Genomic DNA, 21246 nt, shown 5'->3' on the forward strand with positions numbered 1-21246 from the left:
AACACTATAGTCCTTTAACTTTAAAATGTAACATAAAACCTCCCTAAACTTTCAAATTTTGCACAGTAAAATCCCTCTGACTTTCAATTACTGATTTTTTCAGTTAGAAACTAACGTGAGTAGCTCCCACATAGCGATTAGTCAGCATTTCTCTCTCCTCTATTATGTAAAGTGTAAAATTATTCTCTTTATGTATGAAAAATTATTCTGTCTATAGAGAGAAAAAGGATTCAATTTATACATGGCTTGAGAGAAAAAAGAGAACTACTGACTAAGCTCTGTACTGGAACTATCCAGATAAAAAACTGATAATTGGAGGTTAGAGAGATTTTACTGTACAAAATTTGAAAGTTGATGGGATTTTATATTACAGTTTTAAGTTAAGGGACTATACTATTACAACTAGATAAGTTCAGGGATAATTATCAAAATTTAACCGTGTGGACTGTAAAGACTGTTAAAGAAATCAATTAGAAGTTCACGGTGTGTGTAGATTCTTGAGAAAATCAATTAAACTAGATGATCATTTATCTGAATATCCTGGACTAAGACTTGAGATGTAGATGCATATTGAGAGATCAGATATATGAAGCTCCAAAGGCAAATTGCCAGACATGTAAGCCATAGATACCAGAAAAGATGATTTAATTTAACATCCATTTATACAAAGACAAGCGCACCTGAAAGATAAACCAGATGATCATCAAATGGATGGCATATTGTATAAGAATAAATAATTTATTGGAGTTCCACTCCAATAGATTTTGTCACCGAACATGCACATTAAGTGATTGAGAAACGGAGTTTTTGATCAATTTGTGTAGAGATTCCATGATATATGAAAACGATGGACGTTTGGAAGGCTCACTGCAGTAAAAACAAGCCACAGTTAGAATGTAGGAGAGGAGAATGAGACACCAATGTAGCGCGCATTGTCCTTGATCAATATCTTATCTTGGACAGTTTTCTTTTTTTTTTTTTCTTTTTTTTTAAAAAAACCGACTTCATGGCATTAAACATTCATAGCACATAAAAGAATCAGGAATACCCACTTACCTAGTCAAGCAGACATCAATTAGGGCAGCCACTGAAGGATTTACATTGTTTGGAACTTCAAGCCTCTGACCCTTGAAACCAACAGCTGCTACAACCTGCAAGATGATGTAATGTCTACCCATTCAGCTTTTTCTCATCAATAAAATTATTGATGAATATTGGAATGTCCCTAGCATACATGCGCGTTTCTAAACAATTATAGACAATGTTCAAATTGGTTTATGTGCCCATTCTTCCTTTATGTTTTGAGAGCATATATGATAAAGTTTAGGAGAAATTGAAATGTAAATTGAGATTTTGAAAATGAAGAACTGAAGATTCCTATTGAACTGAAAATGGCAGACAGCCCTTACAATCAGGTTTTCTCAACTAAAGAGTGCATCTTTCACATAAAACCTTCCAATACAGTGTTCACATAACAAGAAAAATTGAAGAAGACAATAGAACAGGATAACCGTGGCTAACAATGGCTGCCAAGAGCCCCCAGGAAAGAATTCCCGTACAGAGAAAATCTCTGTCCCTCTAACCAGAGAAATATATCAGAATTTCCAGATGTCTTTCCCCACACATTCTTCATCTCTTTATACTCTTCATACCCTCTTTGCCAGCTGTCATTCCCCATGCACTCAACCTCCACATTTCCCTCTAACAAACTAACCATCTTGCCCTTCATTTCCAACTGTCTATTATTTCTAGAGCCTTCTCCATCCATTTTGCTCCCTTCACTTACCTGTCCCTGCTGAGTACCTATCAATGTACCGTATTCTAATTCCTTTGCTGAATGCCATTCTATATCAGCATTCATGATTCCACTTGATATTCAGAACTTCAATACTTAGGTAACTTGGCCAAAAGAAACACCAAATGGACATCTAAATCTTGTTTCTGAGTAAAACTTGCAGCTCCCAATTGTAGGCAAACCCTTGAAATGCAATCCAACATCAGCTACAAATCAAAAATGATCTGGCATTCCATAGAAACAAACCAACGTGAATAGACTGCTTAACTTGATGAAACTTCCAATGTACCAAGGATTCATCATTAGAAAATGTCTAGTGGGGGTTCTAGCCTCTTTGGTTCACTATAAAATGTTCGGTCTAACCCAGCAAAATTCTGCAATAAAAAGAACCAAGAAAGAGGATGCTAAGTGAAATTCTTTTGTGGTCCCCAGACTCTGCTCACAAAATAGGCGAGCTTTCACAACCTTTGCTTTAAGCCAAGTGCAATGTTTAGCTTTCAATTAATGAACTGGATATTTCCTTGTCTTAATGTCAATTAACATTCCCTATATAAATAAACATAGATCAAACTTCGATTCCCTCCAGTCCACTCCCTTCACCATTATTTTCTTTCTTTTTCTTTCCCCTTAGAACAGAATCAGACAGAAGTTTCATTCATTTAAACTGGATAACATTATGTAAAAAGTGTCGAATATAGCAGTGAAATAGTATTATCCTTTTATGCTAATGTAGAACTAAACAGTCAAAGTCAGTTATGGTGTTCATATTGGCAAACACCAGTCAGAACTTCCTCAATGAGGAAAAACCAACAGCCATCATACCATAGATTTTATTTTTTAGGAAAACTAAATTTATAGATTTTATTTTTTAGGAAAACTAAATTTATATTACATTGTCCTCTGAAGACTAGCATCCATTGTTCGTCAAGTTCACAAATATTAATTGACAAACACAATCCAATTCTCAATGTTTTCCCGAATTATTTGTTTTGCATGCAGCATGTTAATAGATAAAAAAAATATTAAAAAAAAAACCTGTGCTTGATTTAAATTTCTCCAAGGCCTTTGAAGGGTCATAATTTCCCACAAGATTACACCAAAGCTGTAAACATCTGCTTTCTCATTTGATGGGTCATTGCGGAGAACTTCTGGTGCCATCCACTCAGGCTAAAGAAAAGGAGCAAGAACCAGAGATTTTAGTGCTTGAATTGGAACACAAAAACTAGATATTCCATTTTTATAACAAACAATTAGTGAAATGCGACACCAAATAACTTATTAAATTTAAGGTAGAACTTACAGTTCCTGCCGCAGTTTTTGAAGAAAGATACGACTTTGCTTTTGAGCGGGAAAGCCCAAAATCACAAACCTGGATAATTATATATGTCATATTCCAAGAGACAATAATTGTCAGTGTCCCTATCCTTATCATATATATAAACATCCTCAGAAAAAAAAAAAGATGACAATAATTTGTGTACATTTTTTCGGCTACAAAATTATCCTAATTTCTTTGTTTATTTTCCACTCCTCAATACATCTTTAGAATATTTCAGCAACATCAGTGCAATACATCAGCGTCATGAGAGAAACTAAGGGTGAGATGTGCCACTTCAGTTATTTGACCATAGAATATTTGGAAATGTAAATTCAGGGTTGACAATACAAATTCAAACTTGAAGGGTTTAACCATAGCATTAAGTGAGAGTGTGTACACAATTAAATTAACCTACAAAATTTACTATAAATTTCAGTTTATACTTGATGACATATGATTTGATAACAATTCAAGGGTAGGTATGGATTATGACGAATAAAATGCTACCATGTGATGTGGAATAACGAGTTAAAAGAAGGAAAAAGGGATTAATAGCATTTCCTTGAGGATATGACAAAATCCTAGAGGGCAGAAATGACAAGTTTCCCGAAAAAGTACTCACCCACTACCATTATCACCTCCCACTTCAATCACCTACCTATCCCTTATAACAATCAATTACCATCCATCACTGCATTTTCAGGTTCCTTTTTTTCCTTTCTTGCTCTTCAACTCAAGTCTTTTCCTCAAATTTTTTGCTTTTCATTTTTCTTCTGATGTATACCTTCGAGTTAATGAATCAAAACTAAATGATGATGACTTTGTGTTCATTGTGTTATGAAGTGGAGCGATGAGATCTCAAAAATTGCTATGCATTCAATTATAGTAATCTAACCTAATATTTTAAATGACCTTTCATTTTTCAATTTATTGAAGTTAGGAATTAATTTACAATTTTTAATAATTTTATATTATTATTTTGCATTTTATTTTAATAATAATAATTTATCAATATATAACAGTAAAAATGGACACAATATTCAACCTTGAAGCATGGAAATGCATCTGGAGCAGCGTTTCAACATTTCAGATATGGTTCCGAAATGTAAACTCTTGGACACACATGATACATCCTGGGATGTTTCTGCAAATTGTGAAAAACTGGAAGCGCATTTCTTGTTTGAAAACACGTCAGCCAAAAAAAAAAATCCGAAGCAGCGAAAGCTTCCTTCTGTCACATTTTGAAGACCAAATCCTTCTTCCTTTCTCGCTTGTAGCTACTGTCAATCTCCATGGGCCCTTCGTCTCTCACCTGTCCTTGAAATTGCCAGAAACCAGCTTGTCATCATCAGCATCAGGTCGTTGACTCTGAAGAGCCGTCATGCTTTGAAGACCAAAATCCTTCCTTTCTTGCTAGTCGATACTGTTGTTCTCCCTAGGCCCTTCTTCTCTCACCTGTCCCTTGAAAAGCCAGTGATCACTTTCTCCTTCTCAGGATGAGTTGGCCAATCCCAATCCTATCCCCTGCTGGCTGCCATAAGTTTTTGTCCAATCTGTGGTTTTTGTTCTTTCTTTTTTCCCATTTCGTTTTTATATTTCTGTCCAATTTATTATTTGTATTTTCCCCTATTTTTGTCCAATTTCTGATTTCTTCTTTCTATTGTTGTTATTTCTTTTATAACATTCCAAGAATTTTGGTTAATTGATTTAATTTTTTTGCAAGGTTTATTAGATAGGATATTTTTACAGTTCCTTAGTTTTTATTAGCTCATGATAAACACACCAAAATTAGTTAGGTTGTTAACTCTTGTAGAAGCTTATGTTACTCAATTAGTTAGTTTATTAGATAATTAGTTTCTAGGTAGCTGATGGATATGTAAGTGTTGAAATCCCTGATTTGTTGTATTAGCAGATTATTAAGATCTTATTTGATTATTCTTTCCTATTGCACTATATTTCCTACTTATCTTAGTTTCCTTGTTAAGATAAATCACTTGTATATAAATAGAAGCATGTACAAAGAATTTTATATATAAAAAACACAGAAATTTCTCTCACATACATTAGTTTCAACATAGTATCAGAGCTTTCAATTCATTAGGGCTGGCTTTATTACTGTTCATGCCTGTTCATGCGCACGGTTCACACACACTATTCACAGCACGTGAACCTTTTTTCCAACTTTTTTCAATTGTTCCTCATGTGTTGCACTTCTACCGAGCTCTTGTCCTTCACCTAACCACCAGCGAATATGTCTGAAACAATGGATTACTCTAAAAGAACAAATGTATTGGAAATTTTTCCAATAAAAAAGTTCAACCCCTAAAGCGTTTGCTGTCTCGGCTTGAATCTCAATCTTTCACAATTGGCTCTTCAAATTTTATCAAATCAGGTAATGCTTTCCTTGCCAATCTTGACAAATCTTGTTGGATTATAGATTCTAGAGCAAACAAACATATGATAGGCTCTTCAAATAAATTCTCTACCTATTCTCCATGCTCAGGAAAAAAAAAAAGTCTATATAGCAAACGGTTCCTTAACCACGATTTTGGGTACGGGTTCTGTTACATGCACTCTCAATATGAATCTCACTTCAGTTCTTTATGTTCCCAGCTTTCCTATTAATCTTTTATCTGTTAATTCCATTTCCCAAGCCCTTAATTGCAAAATTAAATTTTTTTTCCTACTCATTGCATATTTCAGGATTTGAAAACAGGAAAACTAATTGATAGTGGTAGATTGCGAGATGGTCTGTATTTTATGGATGATGGTTGTAGTTCCTCAAATCCCGAAGCAAACGAGACTTTGTTAAGATAGTATATGAGTGCTAATGACGAGATTATCTAGTGGCATAGGAGATTAGTACATCTATCTTTTCATGTTTTAAAAGGTTATATCCTAACTTGTTTAGAAATTGCAACTCAGATTTACTAATTTGTGATGTTTGTGAATTTGCCAAACATACAAGACATTTTTATCCTTCAACAGATAATAGAAGTTTGGTCCCTTTTAAGACTATTCATTTTGATGCATAGGGATCTACCCAAACTACTTCTTTGTTTAGGTATAAATGTTTTGTCACTTTTATTGATTGTTGCACCAGGTTCCCATGGGTTTATTTGATAAGAGCAAAAAGTGAAATGTTTTCTTGCTTTTAGCAGTTTCACAAAATGATTTACATACAGTTTAATGCTAAGGTTAAAATCTTAAGAACTAATAAAGGCACATAATATGTTAATGGTGCTTTTTGTGCTTATTTTGATTCGAATGGTATAATACATCAAACTAGTTGTGTCAATACTAGTGAACAAAATAGGGTGTCTAAAAGAAAAAATAGACATTTATTAGAGATGACTTGATCTCTTATGCTTATTATGAATCTTCCTACACATTATTGGGAGGATGCAATTCTTGCTGCAACATATCTTATCAATAGAATGCCTCTGAGAACACTCAACTTTAAGAGCCCTTTAGAGGTTTTACAAGGCCATAATTCTTATACCGTCCCTCTAAAAATTTTTGGATGTGTCATTGTCCACAAAACAAATGTTACGAAATTAGAACCTAGAACTCTTAAATATGTATTTGTAAGTTATTCCGGTACTCAAAAGAGCTACAAATGCTATCATCCTCCTACCTGAAAATATTTTGTTAGTATGGATATTACCTTTAGAGAATCTGAGCCTTATGTGCAGCAAATCTTGAATGGGACCCACAGCAATTTGATGTAAAGAATGCTTTTTTTGCATGAAGACTTAAGATGAAGTGCATATGGAGATTCCTCCAGGATTTGATGATAACAAAACCAAAGGGAAAGTTTACAGGTTGTATGGTCTAAAATAGTCACCTAGAGCATAGTTTGATAGATTTAGTAAGGCTATGATATCTTTTGAATACTATCAAAGTAATACAGATCATACTCTATTTATGAAACACTGTAAAAGTAAGATTATTTTGCTTATTGTTTATGTTGATAACAGTTTCTAAGTAGCTAATGTATATATAAGCTATGTGAGATCACTTCTGTACATATCCTTTTCATTAATAAAATTCTTCCTCACTTTTCAATAGTTTTTGCCATTTATTTCAATTTAACAAAATAAAAAAAAAATCAATATCAAAAACTAATACTTATAAATATACCCCTATATTTTTAATACCTACATGTTTTCCCACGTTTTCATTTCACACTTTTCTGAGAAATGTCGTTTCCCTGTATCTATTTATGTGTTTCCATGTATCAGTGTTTCCGTGCTGCTTAGGTATTCAATAAATAACGATCATCAAAGTATTAACCAACATTTATTTATCATTGAATTTTGATTGGCTATAGACGATGACAACACCACCAACTAAGCCTTAATCCCAAACTAGTTGGGGTCGCCTATGTGTGTCTTTTTTGTCATTCAACTGCGTTACACCAAGTCCACATCAATAACCAAAACTTGATTGGCTATAAAATAATAATTTAGTGTCACTGTCATTTGCATAATTATTAGTATATTGTGGGTTCCATAACTTCAATTAGAATTTGATTTGTCGTGTGAAATCTATTGTCAACACTATTTGTATTAGCGTTAGAATCTCTAACAAGATTATCTTATACTTTCTCATCATGTAATGATAAATTGATGGAGAGAACATGTTATAGAAATGGAGGTTTTAATTTTATAAAATTTCTGATAGGGTATAAGATTTATAATTACTATAAAAATATTTGAGAAAATATTAATAAAAAAATACAATTATTTTTATAATTAACACAAACATTTACATGTTAAATATCATTTATTATCACATGCAATGCACATGACAAATAAAAATGGATTGCAAATACAAGAGTGTTAAGTTTCTAAAACTAACCTTCACCGTGTATGTACCGTCCACTAAGAGGTTTAGAGACTTTAAATCTCGATGAACAATGGGAGGTCTAAGCTGATGAAGATAGTTCATACCCTTTGCCTGTACAGAGTGGTAAACAACTCCTAAACACAACAAATGTATAAACTCATGTCTAATATGTAAGTGTTATGTAAAATCAATCACTATATTATTTCTCTGTATATTTTATATTCTGTATTCCTATTTAGGATTTCTTATTTAGGATTTCTTCCTAATTAGTAGAACACAATTATAGGAATCAATTGTATATATATACCCATGTACTGATTAATTGAAATTGAGGAGAATCATATCTTTCTACATGGTATCAGAGCAGGTTCATTAAGGAATTTAAATCTGAATTTTTTTTTTTTTCTGTTTCTGGACTGAAACCCACTGTTACCCCAGGTTCATAGTTATTAAAGGATCAAGGCGCAGAGGAGTCCTAGAGCCTAGGCGCAATGCGCAAAGTGTAGGCGCGCGCCTGAGCGAAGTGAGGCGCAAAGTAAAAGATTTAAAAAATCCATAAAAATCAAATAAATGTGATACTTTTCCTTTTTTTTCTTTGACAAATATCTTGAATTGGGTTTGCTGGTTTGAGTTTAAATGGTAGTCCTTTTTGCCAATAAAAGTGATAGCTAAAGATGGAAATAAATAAGGCATGTTTTTCTAGAACCTTGTGCCTAGAACAAAGGTGCACACCTAAGTGCATAAGTCGCTAAGGTTCGAGCCAGGTGAGCCGTGAGCCTGAGGCGTGCCTTTAATAACTATGCCTAAGTCATCTATCTAGGGTAACTATTTGTTCTCACCACCCGGCTCAGGAGAGACCTTAGCCGCCGACCGGCTGTCTCCTTTGATCCGGTCACCGAAATCCAAGCGCGTGAGGCTCACGCGCCCAACTCAGGTTCTCGTCGTTTCTTCACTCCTCGGCGCGTGTAGGCGCATCCGCCGGCCGTTTCGACTCCGATCAGCATCGCCGGGGTTGCCTCAACTCCCTCATTTCACCACTGTGTGCTGTTGCCTGATCCAGCACACCATTAAAGGACTTCTGAGATTTGGCTCTCAGATCCTATTTCGGTATTTGCTTGATTTGTGATTTTGAGTTATTTGCGGCTGTAAGCACTTTGAATTAGCGTTTCGGTTAGTTTTCTTTATCTCAACAAAATGACAGACAATAAGAATGTTATTTCTAATGTAATTCCGGTGATGACTAAGATCACGAAACACAAACTTAATAGTTCGAATTATCTAGAATGGAGTAAGATTGTTAAGGTTTATTTGCGTAGTATTGATAAGGATGATCACCTTAATAAAAACCCACCTACTGATGATACACAACAAACTTGGCTAAAGGAGAATGCTCGGTTATTTTTGCAGTTTCGGAACTCGATTCACAGTGAGGTAATTAGTTTAATTAATCACTGTGAATTTGTTAAGGAATTGATGGATTACTTAGATTTTCTGTATTCCGGTAAAGGGAATGTCTCCCGTATTTATGATGTTTGAAAGGCATTCCATCGTGTTAAGAAAGAGGATAAGTCTCTCACGACTTATTTTATGGATTTTAAAAGGGTATATGAGAAACTTAATGTATTGTTGCCTTTTAGCTCTGATGTGAAAGTTCAGCAGGCCCAACGAGAGCAACTGGCTGTTATGAGTTTTCTTGCAGGCATTCTTTCAGAGTATGAGACTGCTAAATCTCAAATTCTCTCCAGTTTTGAGATTTCCTCTTTGCATGAAACGTTCACACGGTTCCTTCGCATAGAGAGTATTCAATTTTCACAGCCTGCAAGTAGTGCTCTTATTAGCCGTAATCCAAATGGACAACAGAGTAATATAAGAGAAAGTAGAGGAGGAATTACAGGCAACAGAGGTAATCAGCGTAATGGGGAGGCTAGTTCTAATCAGGACTCAAGATGAATCATTTGTTATTATTGCCATGAGCCTGGCCATACAAAATATAATTGTCCGCAACTTCAGAGGAAAAATCAGCAATCAAAGATGGCAAATATGGCAGTAGAGGATTCTACAATATCTTCCTCTGAGAAAACTGTTTGTTATCTGCAGAGGATTTTGCACAGTTTTCCCAGTATCAGGCATCTCTAAAGCCTACCAGTTCCCCTGTCACTGCGATCGCTAAGTTAGGTAAATCCACTACATACCTTGTGTCTTCCTCATCCAAATGGGTTATTGATTCTGGTGCAACAGATCACATGACAGGTAATTCTAGTCTTCTATCTGCTTTTCAGTCTAATCTCACTTCCTCTACTATTACTTTAGCTGATGGTTCTACTTCTTGTGTCATGGGTTCTGGAACTGTGAACCCGACTTCGTCAATTTCTTTGTCATCTGTTATGTGTCTACCAAAATTATCTTTTAATCTACTTTCTGTTAGTAAACTTACTTGTACCTTAAATTGTTCTGTTTACTTTTTTCCTGACCAATATTTGTTTTAGGATCTTACGACGAAGCAGATTATTGGTAGAGGACGTGAGTCAAGTGGTCTCTACATTCTAAAAAATCATGTACCACGGTCGCTTGTTTGCTCCAGTACCTTAACACCTCTTGAAGCTCATTGTAGATTGGGCCATCCTTCTTTATCTACCATGAAGAAGTTATGTCCTCAGTTTCAGTCTTTATCAATACTAGAATGTGAGTTCTGTCAATTTGCAAAACATTATCGTTTGCCTTCTGTACCTAGAGTCAATAAACGGGCTTCATCCCCTTTTCAGTTAGTTCATTATGATGTTTGGGGTCCTTGTTCTGTTACTTCTAAAACTGAATTTTATTATTTTGTCACTTTTGTTGATGATTACTCTCGTGTTACCTGATTATATTTAATGAAGAATCGTTCTGAGTTATTTTCTATCTTTTGTGCCTTTTGTAATGAAATCAAAACTCAATTTAATATTTCTGTGCACATATTAAGAAGTGATAATGCCAAAAAATATTTTTCAGCACAATTTCATTCTTATATGACACAAAATGGCATTCTTCATCAATCTTCCTATGTTGATACCCCATCCCAAAATGGCGTGGCCGAAAGAAAAAATCGTCATCTTCTTGAGGTAACTCGTGCTCTTCTTTTTCATATGAAGTTCCTAAATACTTTTGAGCGGATGCAATTTCTACGGCGTGTTTTTTTATCAATCGTATGCCGTCTTCTGTCCTTAATGGGGATATTCCTTATATTGCTTTGTTTCCTACAAAATTTTTATTCCCTATTGAACCCCGTATTTTTTGTTGTACCTGTTTTGTGCGTGATGTTCGTCCACCGGTTACTAAATTGGATCCGAAGTCTCTCAAATGTGTCTTCCTTGGGTACTCTCGACTTCAAAAAGGGTACCGCTGTTTCTCTCCTACTCTTAATCGTTATCTTGATTACTCTGACACTTTTTTTCCTGTAGCTAAACTTACTTCTGTTCGCTTGTTTATCTCTTTAGCAGCTACATATGATTGGCTCCTGCACCAATTGGATATCAAGAATGCTTTCCTTCATGGTGATCTTCAGGAGGAAGTGTATATGAAGCAACCATCTAAATTTGTTCCTCAGGGGGAGTTAGGTAAAGTTTGTAGGCTTCGGAAGTCTCTTTACGGCTTGAAACAAAGTCCTAGAGCCTGGTTTGGGAGATTCAGTAAAGCAGTACAGGAATTTGGTATGCAAAAGAGTAAGTGTGATCACTCAGTATTTTATAGGTAATCTGAGGCTAGTCTAATTCTACTGGTAGTCTATGTGGATGACATTGTCATCACTGGGAGTGACTCTGCAGGTATTTCATCTGTTAAAACCTTCCTCTAAACCTAGTTTAAGACCAAAGACTTGGGATTGTTAAAGTATTTATTGGGTATTGAAGTTATGAGAAGTAAGAAGGGTATTTTCTTGTCTCAAAGAAAATATATCCTCGATTTATTGACAGAGACAGAAAATTAGGTGCTAAGCCTTGTAGTGCACCAATGACTCCAAATTTACAACTGTTAGCAGAGGATAGTGAGTTGTTTGAAGATCCAGAGAGACACAGGAGATTGATAGGAAAATTGAACTACCTTACAGTCACTCGTCCTGACATTGCTTATGCCATTAGTGTGGTAAGTCAGTTTATGTCTTCCCCAACTATTGCTCATTGGTAAGCCTTGGAACAAATCTTGTGTTATCTGAAGAGCGCTCCAGGAAGAAATTTGTTATATGGTAATCATGGGCATTTGAATGTTGAATGTTTTTCAGATGCCGACTGGGCTAGATCTAAGGTTGACAGGAGGTCAACTACTGGATATTGCGTTTTTGTTGGAGGAAATTTGGTGTTTTGGAGAAGCAAAAAGCAGAGTGTAGTTTCTCGATCTAGTGCTAAATCCGAATACAGAGCCATGGCATAATCAGTATGTGAGGTAATGTGAATACTTCAATTACTAGATGAGACAGGTTTTAAGACTTCCCTGCCTGCGAAATTGTGGTGTGATAATCAAGTTGCTCTCCATATTGCTTCTAATCCGGTGTTTCATGAGCGGACCAAACATATTGAGATTTATTGTCACTTTGTTCGTAAAAAGATTCAACAACAGATCATCTCAACAAGACACATGAAAACTGGAGAGCAGTTAAGAGATATTTTCATAAAAGCTCTGAATGGAGCTAGGATTGACTATATTTGTAACAAGTTAGGCATGATTAACATCTATGCTCCAACTTGAGGGGGAGTGTTATGGACAGTCAATCACTATATTATTTCTCTGTATATTCTGTATTCTGTATTCCTATTTAGGATTTCTTATTTAGGATTTCTTATTTAGGATTTCTTCCTAATTAGTAGAACACAATTATAAGAATCAATTGTATATATATACCCATGTATAGATTAATTAAAATTAAGGAGAATCATCTCTTTCTACAACTTTGTTCGTGAAAAGATTCAACAACAGATCATCTCAACAGGACACATCAAAACTGGAGAGCAGTTAGGAGATATTGTCACAAAAACTCTGAATGGAACTAGGATTGACTGCATTTGTAACAAGTTGAGCATAATTAACATCTATGCTCCAACTTGAAGGGGAGTGTTATGGAAAGTCAATCACTATATTATTTCTCTGTACAGTCTATATTCTGTATTCCTATTTAGGATTTCTTATTTAGGATTTCTTCCTAATTAATAGAACACAATTATAGGAATCAATTGTATATATATACCCATGTACAGATTAATTGAAATTAAGGAGAATCATCTCTTTCTACAGTAAGAAAAATTAGGTTCCAAAATTTTCCCTAGTAGTTGCTCAACTAAGATTCCATTTGCTTCATATAGAAACGTTAGCAATAGGAAATAAATGCATACCACATCATATGCCATTTTTAAGCGCAGTTTCTCATCCAGTATCAATCCAGCATCAGGCATATGCAAAAGTTTATGCAAGCTACCCCTGTAGTCCAAAGCAAATTATTCACTTTTACACTAAATTTGATGCATTCTCCTTAAAATAAAAGGATGAAGGCAGAAATATCTACCAAAATAATCACATAGATTCTTAATACCTTGATAAATACTCTGTAACTATGGACAAATTAGGAGGCTGAGTAACAGCACCCATAAAGAGAACAATGTTTGGATGCCTCAAACGTTTCATGATTTTAACCTAATAAACAAATTATTGCAGTTAAGTTCAACTAGAAAACAAGAATACATAAAAACAGACAATGTTTACTCCAAAATGAAAGAGCTGAAATTTTATCCTTTTCTCAACGTTGTACCAATTCTTAGACAGCATAAACTATTTTAAGTTTACCTCACTCAAAAATTCATTGAAGCGCTCCACATGGTAATCTTGCTCCATCAGAATTTTGACAGCGACATCCTAACATTGACATGCTCAATGTTAAAGAAGATACACTAAAAATAAAGCATCAGAATTAACTATGCATCCAAAAGTGGCAACAAAACAAAAGCAAAAATGATTACTGAGCCACGCCAATCAGCACGATAGACAGTTCCGAATGAACCTGAGAAGCATAATTCAGCATTCTTAAAATATATTCTCATATAAAATTCGAAACTAAAATTTAAACACATGCATCAACGGAATTTCTTGTTGTCAATCGTTACTACAATATGTAGTTGCTCAAACAAGAAGATACCTTCTCCAATTTTCTCCTTCAAATCAAGTTCACTCCATGGAATGTCCAAATCATCCTCTTCAAGGTGAAGTTCACTACTTGATTTATTCACAAATGACTTGTTTGCTTGCAAGAACAACTGATAATTAGATGCGTCAGATTTTGGATTGGAGAAAACAGAACCTAGTGGAATTGGACCTTTTGCTAGGTTATCTGATTCATCGGATGAGTTTAGAACACCACGATCCTTGCCATGGGTAATGTTCACAGTAACTCTTTTGAGCAGAGGTGGTGGAGCTGCATGGTTGTTGCTTGAAATGGGTAAAAGGTTCTTGTTATCTTTAATGAGTGTTTGACTACTTTTCTCATCATGATCAGTAGTCGTGCCTGTGATGATGAAAATCAACTCCAAATTCAGTAATGCAACATGAAATGGACTGTAAGTCATTTAATCTTGCTATCTGTAAACATGTATTCAATAACTCACATATAGCATTTTCTTTGGAAAATTAGATGCATGACATATGAGGGAAGACACCATGTTGATATGATTCATAAGAAAATATAATCAGCATATTTCCTCCTGTGTATTCTGTTTCCAATTCTATACACATATAAATAATTTTATAACAAGATAAAATTCAATAACAATGGAACAATTTATTCTTCTTTTGATTTTCCACAAACTGTATATCATCCAAAGCATCATTTTAGTTCACCACCAGCAACTTGTTCTACCAATACAATCATATAACCATACAAGCAAATAACTGACGGACAATTTGCGGACACAGGATAACTACTCCACGTCTCAACCAATATTGAAATGGAGTTGAGTAGGCTGTTCAGAAATAAAGCAGACAGACATGGAAAACAGTAGTGGAAGATATGCTTCTCATTTTAAGAGGTGAACAAACAGACAATAACAATCAATGATAGATGTGAACATATTACAAGGATTTATGTAAGAAATGGCGAGGAATCACCTGAGATAGTGTCATCAAATGCAAGATTAAGTGACTGGCCGTCAAAGAAAAATAGTTTGGCAAATGTCCTGAAATCCTCAGCTGTTTGGATAGGTTTAAAACTCGGATGAGATAAAGGTGAAGAAACTAAAATTGAAGAAGTACAATTAAGTGAGCAATCAGGCTGGCTTAACATTCCTGGCTTCCCAAACAAATCAACCAAATATTCCCTGGAAACATATGCAGATTATTCAGACATCTACAAGATTAACTCAGACATCTACAACTCCAATAGCCTGCCATGTTATCAAATGCTGAGTTTTGAGCTACCACAAAGTCTAACTATAATAGCAAATTCTACAATAGATTGGATATTCAGCCTACAAAAAGACTAACAGAAATTTTGAAGAGCTGACAACGTGAAGAGAAGTGATAATTCTTCGTACATCCTTTCACAGCAGCAATTACACACGTAAATTTGCTTGCTAACTTTTTGGACAGAAATTAACTAAATTAACATGAAGTAGAGCAAGCACCTCACCATTAAAAAAAAAAGAAGAAAATTAAAAAAAGAAAAAAAACCAATCCTGATTCTACAAGTAGGAAAAACTTAGCTGAAAAATGTTTAATTAAAGAGTGGAGTCATCTCAAGGGCTATGAGTTTTCAAGTTCAAGTTCTAGTTGGAGCCAATTATACCCAAAAATGAGTGGTTGATTATTGGTAATTATGTGGCTCATGTGCCCCTTCTAACTCTTGAACTCCAAGTCATTTACTTGTATAAACTTAACATGGATTATGGGAAGGAGGAAAGTTCAATTTTACCCCTGAACTTTTAGCCCATGTCCAAATAAGCCAATTTTTAATTTTTTGGCCCAATTAACCTAAACCTTTTGATTTAAGTCCAAATCCACCCAGCTTTTGACAAAAAATTAAAATAATATTTTTTCTAATTTTTAATAATAAAATATTATTTTCTCTAATTTTTAAATATAAAAATTTATTTATTATTTTTAATCAAAATAAAAATTTCAAAAATAAAACACATAAAGAACCCTAAGAATCCTATCAAGCGAACCCAGTAATTCAATCCAAAAATCCAAACACAAATCACCCTGATTCAACTAGAAAAGAAACTTTCAGTACTGAAAAGAAACAAATTGGCTTCATTCATTCAAATCCAAGAAGAACATTCATCTCAAATCCTTATTCTCAATCACCACCACGCATCTTCTCCTTAATCTCAGCAACTCAATCCATACCAAATCACCATTTTTCAGATGAAGGGAAGGATTCTTCCCACAACAGACCACCATCATGCCCTTTCCTCCACATATCCCAATCTTCGCACCATTGCTTGCAGCTCCCCCATCTTCCTCAATATCATTCCTTCAAGGCTGGCTTCGTAGTTCTACCAAGTCACAGGGCCTTCTTCTCTCCTTGAACAGATTGGGGTAAGATGGGATTTGACTAAAATCTATTTTCGTGAAATATTCTCCCATTGCTAGTTCATTGATATTCTGTTTTCAAATCAAAGTCAGTTTCTAATGGAGATCTATGTGCTTGGATGCCTTTTGTGTACTAATTGTTAGGTTGTGTTCTTCTGGTGTTCTGGGTTTGAAGGAGTGTGCTCGTGGTGTTCCTGGTGATTTTCTGGGGTATTAGTTCTTGATGTTCTTTTGTTCAAATCTAGGTTGATTTATCTGATGTTCTTGATTTTCATGTTGAGTGAAGAATTCAGAGTTTTTGTTCTTAATTTTTTTTTATTTTTAATTTTTATTAAATATGATAAATAATTTTTAACATTTAAAAATGTAAAAATTAATATTTTATTATTAAAAATTAAAAATATTATTATTTAAAAAAAAAACTGGGTAGATTTGGACTTAAATCAAAAGTTTTAGGTTAATTGAATCAAAAATTAAGAATGGGCTTATTTGAACACGGACTAAAAGCTCATGGGCAAATTTGAGCTTTCTTCCATTCTAGGAATTTCAATTCACAGGATGTGATAATACTCATTATTTTTTGTTTCCTTGCAGTTTGACTAATTGCCTAATGTGTAAGTAAAAATAGGTTTGATGTCAAACAGAAACTCCATATTCACTCATCTTTTTATGTTTTGTTTGGTGAAACCCCTGATTACTATGTCCAGCTTGGGGTCTCCCCATACAATAGCCACGTTTCCTTCTAAACAAATAAACACCAAACTAAGAATTTTTTTTGTCATTCCAATTTTTTATCATCAGTCACCACTGTTATCAAAGGCGCGCCTCAGGCGCAGGGCACACCAGGTGCAGCAGGCATCGCCAGAAGGGAAGAAAGACGCAGCACCTCACCAAGGCGCGCCCAAAGGAGGCCAGGCACAGGAAAAAAAAAAAGAAAAAAAAAAAGAGGGATTCTAGGATTTCTTTTAAAAGTCTGTTGGCAATACCAAAGAAGAAGAAGAAGAAGCGGAGGAGGAAGAGGAGGAGGAGAAGAAGACGACCCAAACCTGTGATTTCCAGCAGCTCCAGCCAAGTATGTTTTAATTTTGCTTGTTTCTTCTTCTTATTCTTCTTCTTCTTCTTCTCTCTCTCTCTCTCTCTCTCTCTCTACCTCTCTCTCTCGTCCATGGCAGGGCCTTCTTCTCTCTCTCTCTCTCTCTCTCTCTCTCTCTCTCTCTCTATTTCTCTGTTTCGTCGTGCTCTTTTTTTTTTTTTCCTTCTGTCATGCTAATATGCCATATGCTGTTTTTTTTTTATTATTGTCTAAATTAGTGATTTTATTTAGTGTGAATGTGAAAGAATGTTGACAATTTGGCATGTGATATCCATTTGTTGAGACTTAAGATGCTAATTCCATTACTCTAAATTTCTTATTAGTTATTAGTTTTTAGTTTTATGATTGATTTAAATTGGGTTCATTTTCTTATTGCTAATTGCTATTAGGTTTTATTATAAATTATTAGAAATATTATAATTGAGTCATAAATATGTTATCAAAATTATTAATTTAATATCTATTATTATAGTTAGATTATGGTATTATAAATTAGTTTGTATATCGTATTATTGCTACTTGCTATTAGGTAAATATGATTAATATAATTATAAATTATTAATTTCCTTGTCTCTAGTTTACTAGTTTATTAAACTTTAACTTTTAAGTAATTTATTAGTGTCTTTGACTCTTTAACTTTTAGTAGTTTATTTTTACCTCTTTTGAATTGCAAAATTATTATTACTTGAATGCTTATTAGTTATTATTATGTAGTTTTATGTTACATAACTGTGATAGAGTATTTATAATTTTTTTAATTTTTAATAATTTTTTTTTAATTTTTGCGCCTTACCTGACTCAGGCTTGCGCCTGCGCCTTGCGCCTTGCACCTTGTGCCTAGGCTCCAGAGCACTTTGGCGCCTTAGTGTGCCTTAAGCCTTTAATAACTATGTCAGTCACCAATTTAAGCAAGCAGCTTAATGGACAGCTCCTACAGTGTGAATTATAAAATAGTTTCATGTACTTTATTATATATAGATCTCAAAGAATAAATCTGCTCAAAAGTTCTCTAGTACCACTTAAAAGTGTGGTATCACCATGTATGATGATCTTCAATTTTATTTACACTTGCACAGAAAAGTACTAAAGTGCCCCTTTCTTCATTTGTTTAGGTTTTTTTTTTTTTTTCTCCAGTTTTGCAAGGATTCAAAAATAAGCTAAGCCAATTTATATACTAATTAAGGGAGAAAACAAAAGGGACAAAAAAAAAAGTGAAATCCCAAAACCTATCATATATCTATTTTTTTCTAACTTATTCGCATTTAAATAGTAAAAACCTCGAATTTTTAGGTCTGTTGGCATTGCAAAACTGAAGCCTTTTATGCTCTCATGACTCCAAATAATTTACAACTCTGATGTAGTAAGCCAATAAATATATAGCAAACACTACATACCTCTCATTACCAACCAGTACAAGACAAGAAGCAGAAACATCAGCTCTACAATGTTTGCAGCCTTTAGCAATTCTGCATGGCAAGTTAACTGAGTCTGCTAACACCTACGGAAATTACAATTGAAGACTCATACTTTAAGCCTTTTCAATAGACTTTTCCAGGAATGAAAAAAGAAATACTTATTCAATGCTCATGCAAAAGAAACATTTATGGACAACTTAATTGGAATAGCTAAAGGGCAGATATAAATAGCCTCAAGCATAGCACTTCTCTACTGAACATACAAACAATAGGTATGCAACATTAACATAGACAACATGAAAAGTTGTAGAATATACAGAAAAAAATAAATTGCAGCATTTACTTTAAACAGTAAGGCACGATGGACACAGAGGCCAACACGTAAGCTTCCAATTGGAATCACAACAGATCGTAAACGATTTATCAGAACTTCAGTGCATTCCTTCCAGCATAAACCAAGATTTTCTTCTCCACTAGAGGTTACCCCCCTATGACAAAAGGGGAATCTCATTCAAAAGAATTGTAAAACACAGAGATTCATCTTGAAAAAGTTACAGTAGACAACTCACCCCATGCGCTTAGAGACAAGATTGGCAAGCTGAACAATCACATCTTTTGTGGTTAACCAGCTACTAGAATGACTAATAACACTATTGAGTAGCTCTTTCAGACCAGGATCCCTGAATCTGTCAATTAAAACTACTTTCACTGACAAATCAGCACAAGGATCAAGAGCCTTTAAGGATTCAAAAGATGGGACCAGGCCAATGTCTCGTTGATCTGTACTTAGAGTCCAAGCATAAGGATCCACCCCATGGATTAGATAAAATCCATCTGGGATTTTGTCAAAGTAAGTGAGACATCCGTTTACCTGGTAGACATGATTACATGAAACCAGAGGAAAATATAAACAGTACATTTATATAACATACAATTCTTCAACGCAGTTCCAAATAACCATAGAGTTTGGAAAATTATATAAAAAGTACAAATAAAAAAAAAAAAAGAAAGGAAGAAGGAGGACGGTGCCTATTGATCTAACGCATAGGTGAATGGCGACGGAACTTGAAAGGAATGAAAAACAAATAAGTGTGTCTTTAATAGAATGTAATTGAAATAATGGAACCCAATCAAAAAAAAATTCAATACAAAATCCAATTAGATATACATTTGACTACATTATATTACATTCACTTACATCATACCCAATATTTCATTATAGATATTCTTCATTTATTTGTGGAGTTCATATCCCATAAATTTGTAAAAAAATATCTATTTTATACAACAACAACAACTAAGTTAATCCCAAACTAGTATACAACAACAACTAAGCTTTAATCCCAAACTAGTTAGGTCAGCCATATGATACTATTTAGCCATTCAGCTCTGTTAGATGATTAAAATTACATTTGATATTATGGAATAGCTATTCCACGAAATAATATCAACCATTCTAACATTTAAATTTTGAACTAAAATTAAGAACAGCTATACATGACCGTTCAATTGAATGCCATTCCACTGTCCAAACAAAGCACTATGTAAACAATAAACTACAGAAATGCAAGCTAAAAATTAATATAGCCAGATAAACCAAGAACATCAATTAAAAAGCTAAAACAAAATCAATTAAAAAGCTCAAAAACTATCTGAATTAATCGCATACCCAAAAACGATGAGAAACAGCTTCAGCGGAATCAGAGAAAGAATCAAAACGATCATCGGATTTGAAAACCAAGAAATTTGGATCATTAGCTAAAGCTGCTTGAGAAGACAATCTCAAAGCTAGCGCCCGCTGCAACTGATAACTCTCTTCCGTCTGCTGCGCCCAGCTATTAAACGTCTCCGTTTTGGTCTTCCCCGCCGTCGTTTCCCGGCAACCGTACTCCATTTAAAAAAAGAGGGGAAAAAGTACACAAAAAAAAAAAACTCTCCGCTCCCAATCCACAGCAACAGCCACCGGAACAAAATGAAGGAGCACTTCAAAATGAAGCTAAAGAAAACAAATGATTATATTCTGATCTCTTGAGAGTTGAGAGCGACTGATGACCATCAGAATCTTGCTATCTTTAATCGAAGACAAAAGCAGGAGAGAGAGAGACAGAGAGAGAATGAAAGAAGAAAGGAAGGAATTCACAACACCCACACACACACACACACACACACACATATATATATTATATTATATTGCGGGCGTTGGTGGGGCCAACCGAATGAAATGGGATTC

The 21246-nt window shown here is 34.5% G+C and overlaps 1 protein-coding gene across 3 annotated transcripts; it reads right to left on the reverse strand.

Annotated features, from left to right (window-relative positions):
• Positions 1 to 587: 587 nt before the first annotated feature.
• On the reverse strand, positions 588 to 21164 carry LOC110633884 (serine/threonine-protein kinase CTR1). Of its 3 annotated transcripts, XM_058133294.1 has the most exons (15): positions 20686 to 21164; positions 19586 to 19887; positions 19360 to 19504; positions 18996 to 19099; positions 15084 to 15292; positions 14119 to 14484; positions 13943 to 13983; positions 13770 to 13838; positions 13519 to 13619; positions 13322 to 13406; positions 7977 to 8075; positions 3096 to 3164; positions 2831 to 2962; positions 1057 to 1151; positions 588 to 867 (listed from the first exon to the last, which is right to left on the reverse strand). In XM_058133294.1, exons 1-15 carry the CDS (start codon positions 20908 to 20910, stop codon positions 768 to 770), a joined length of 2142 nt encoding a protein of 713 aa, XP_057989277.1. In that variant the 5' UTR covers positions 20911 to 21164; the 3' UTR covers positions 588 to 767. The 3 variants fall into 3 exon arrangements, 2 of the variants coding, with proteins under 2 accessions (XP_057989277.1, XP_021638386.2); XM_021782694.2 differs by lacking the exon at positions 7977 to 8075 and having other exon boundaries at positions 20686 to 21158; XR_009142976.1 differs by lacking the exons at positions 588 to 867; positions 1057 to 1151; positions 2831 to 2962 and adding an exon at positions 4159 to 4568 and having other exon boundaries at positions 20686 to 21158.
• Between the last annotated feature and the right edge of the window lie 82 nt (positions 21165 to 21246).

Source organism: Hevea brasiliensis, chromosome 14 (assembly GCF_030052815.1).
Source record: "Hevea brasiliensis isolate MT/VB/25A 57/8 chromosome 14, ASM3005281v1, whole genome shotgun sequence".
Lineage (NCBI taxonomy): Eukaryota > Viridiplantae > Streptophyta > Magnoliopsida > Malpighiales > Euphorbiaceae > Hevea > Hevea brasiliensis.

Coding starts and splice junctions, on each gene's coding strand:
- LOC110633884 (XM_058133294.1), bottom strand. CDS start 20,910: ATGGAGTACGGTTGCCGGGAAACGACGGCGGGGAAGACCAAAACGGAG. Junction 8,076..13,321: donor TAAAAATGGCATATGATGTG/GTATGCATTTAT, acceptor CACTCTGTACAG/GCAAAGGGTATGAACTATCT. Junction 868..1,056: donor ATTGATGTCTGCTTGACTAG/GTAAGTGGGTAT, acceptor TTTTTACTGCAG/TGAGCCTTCCAAACGTCCAT.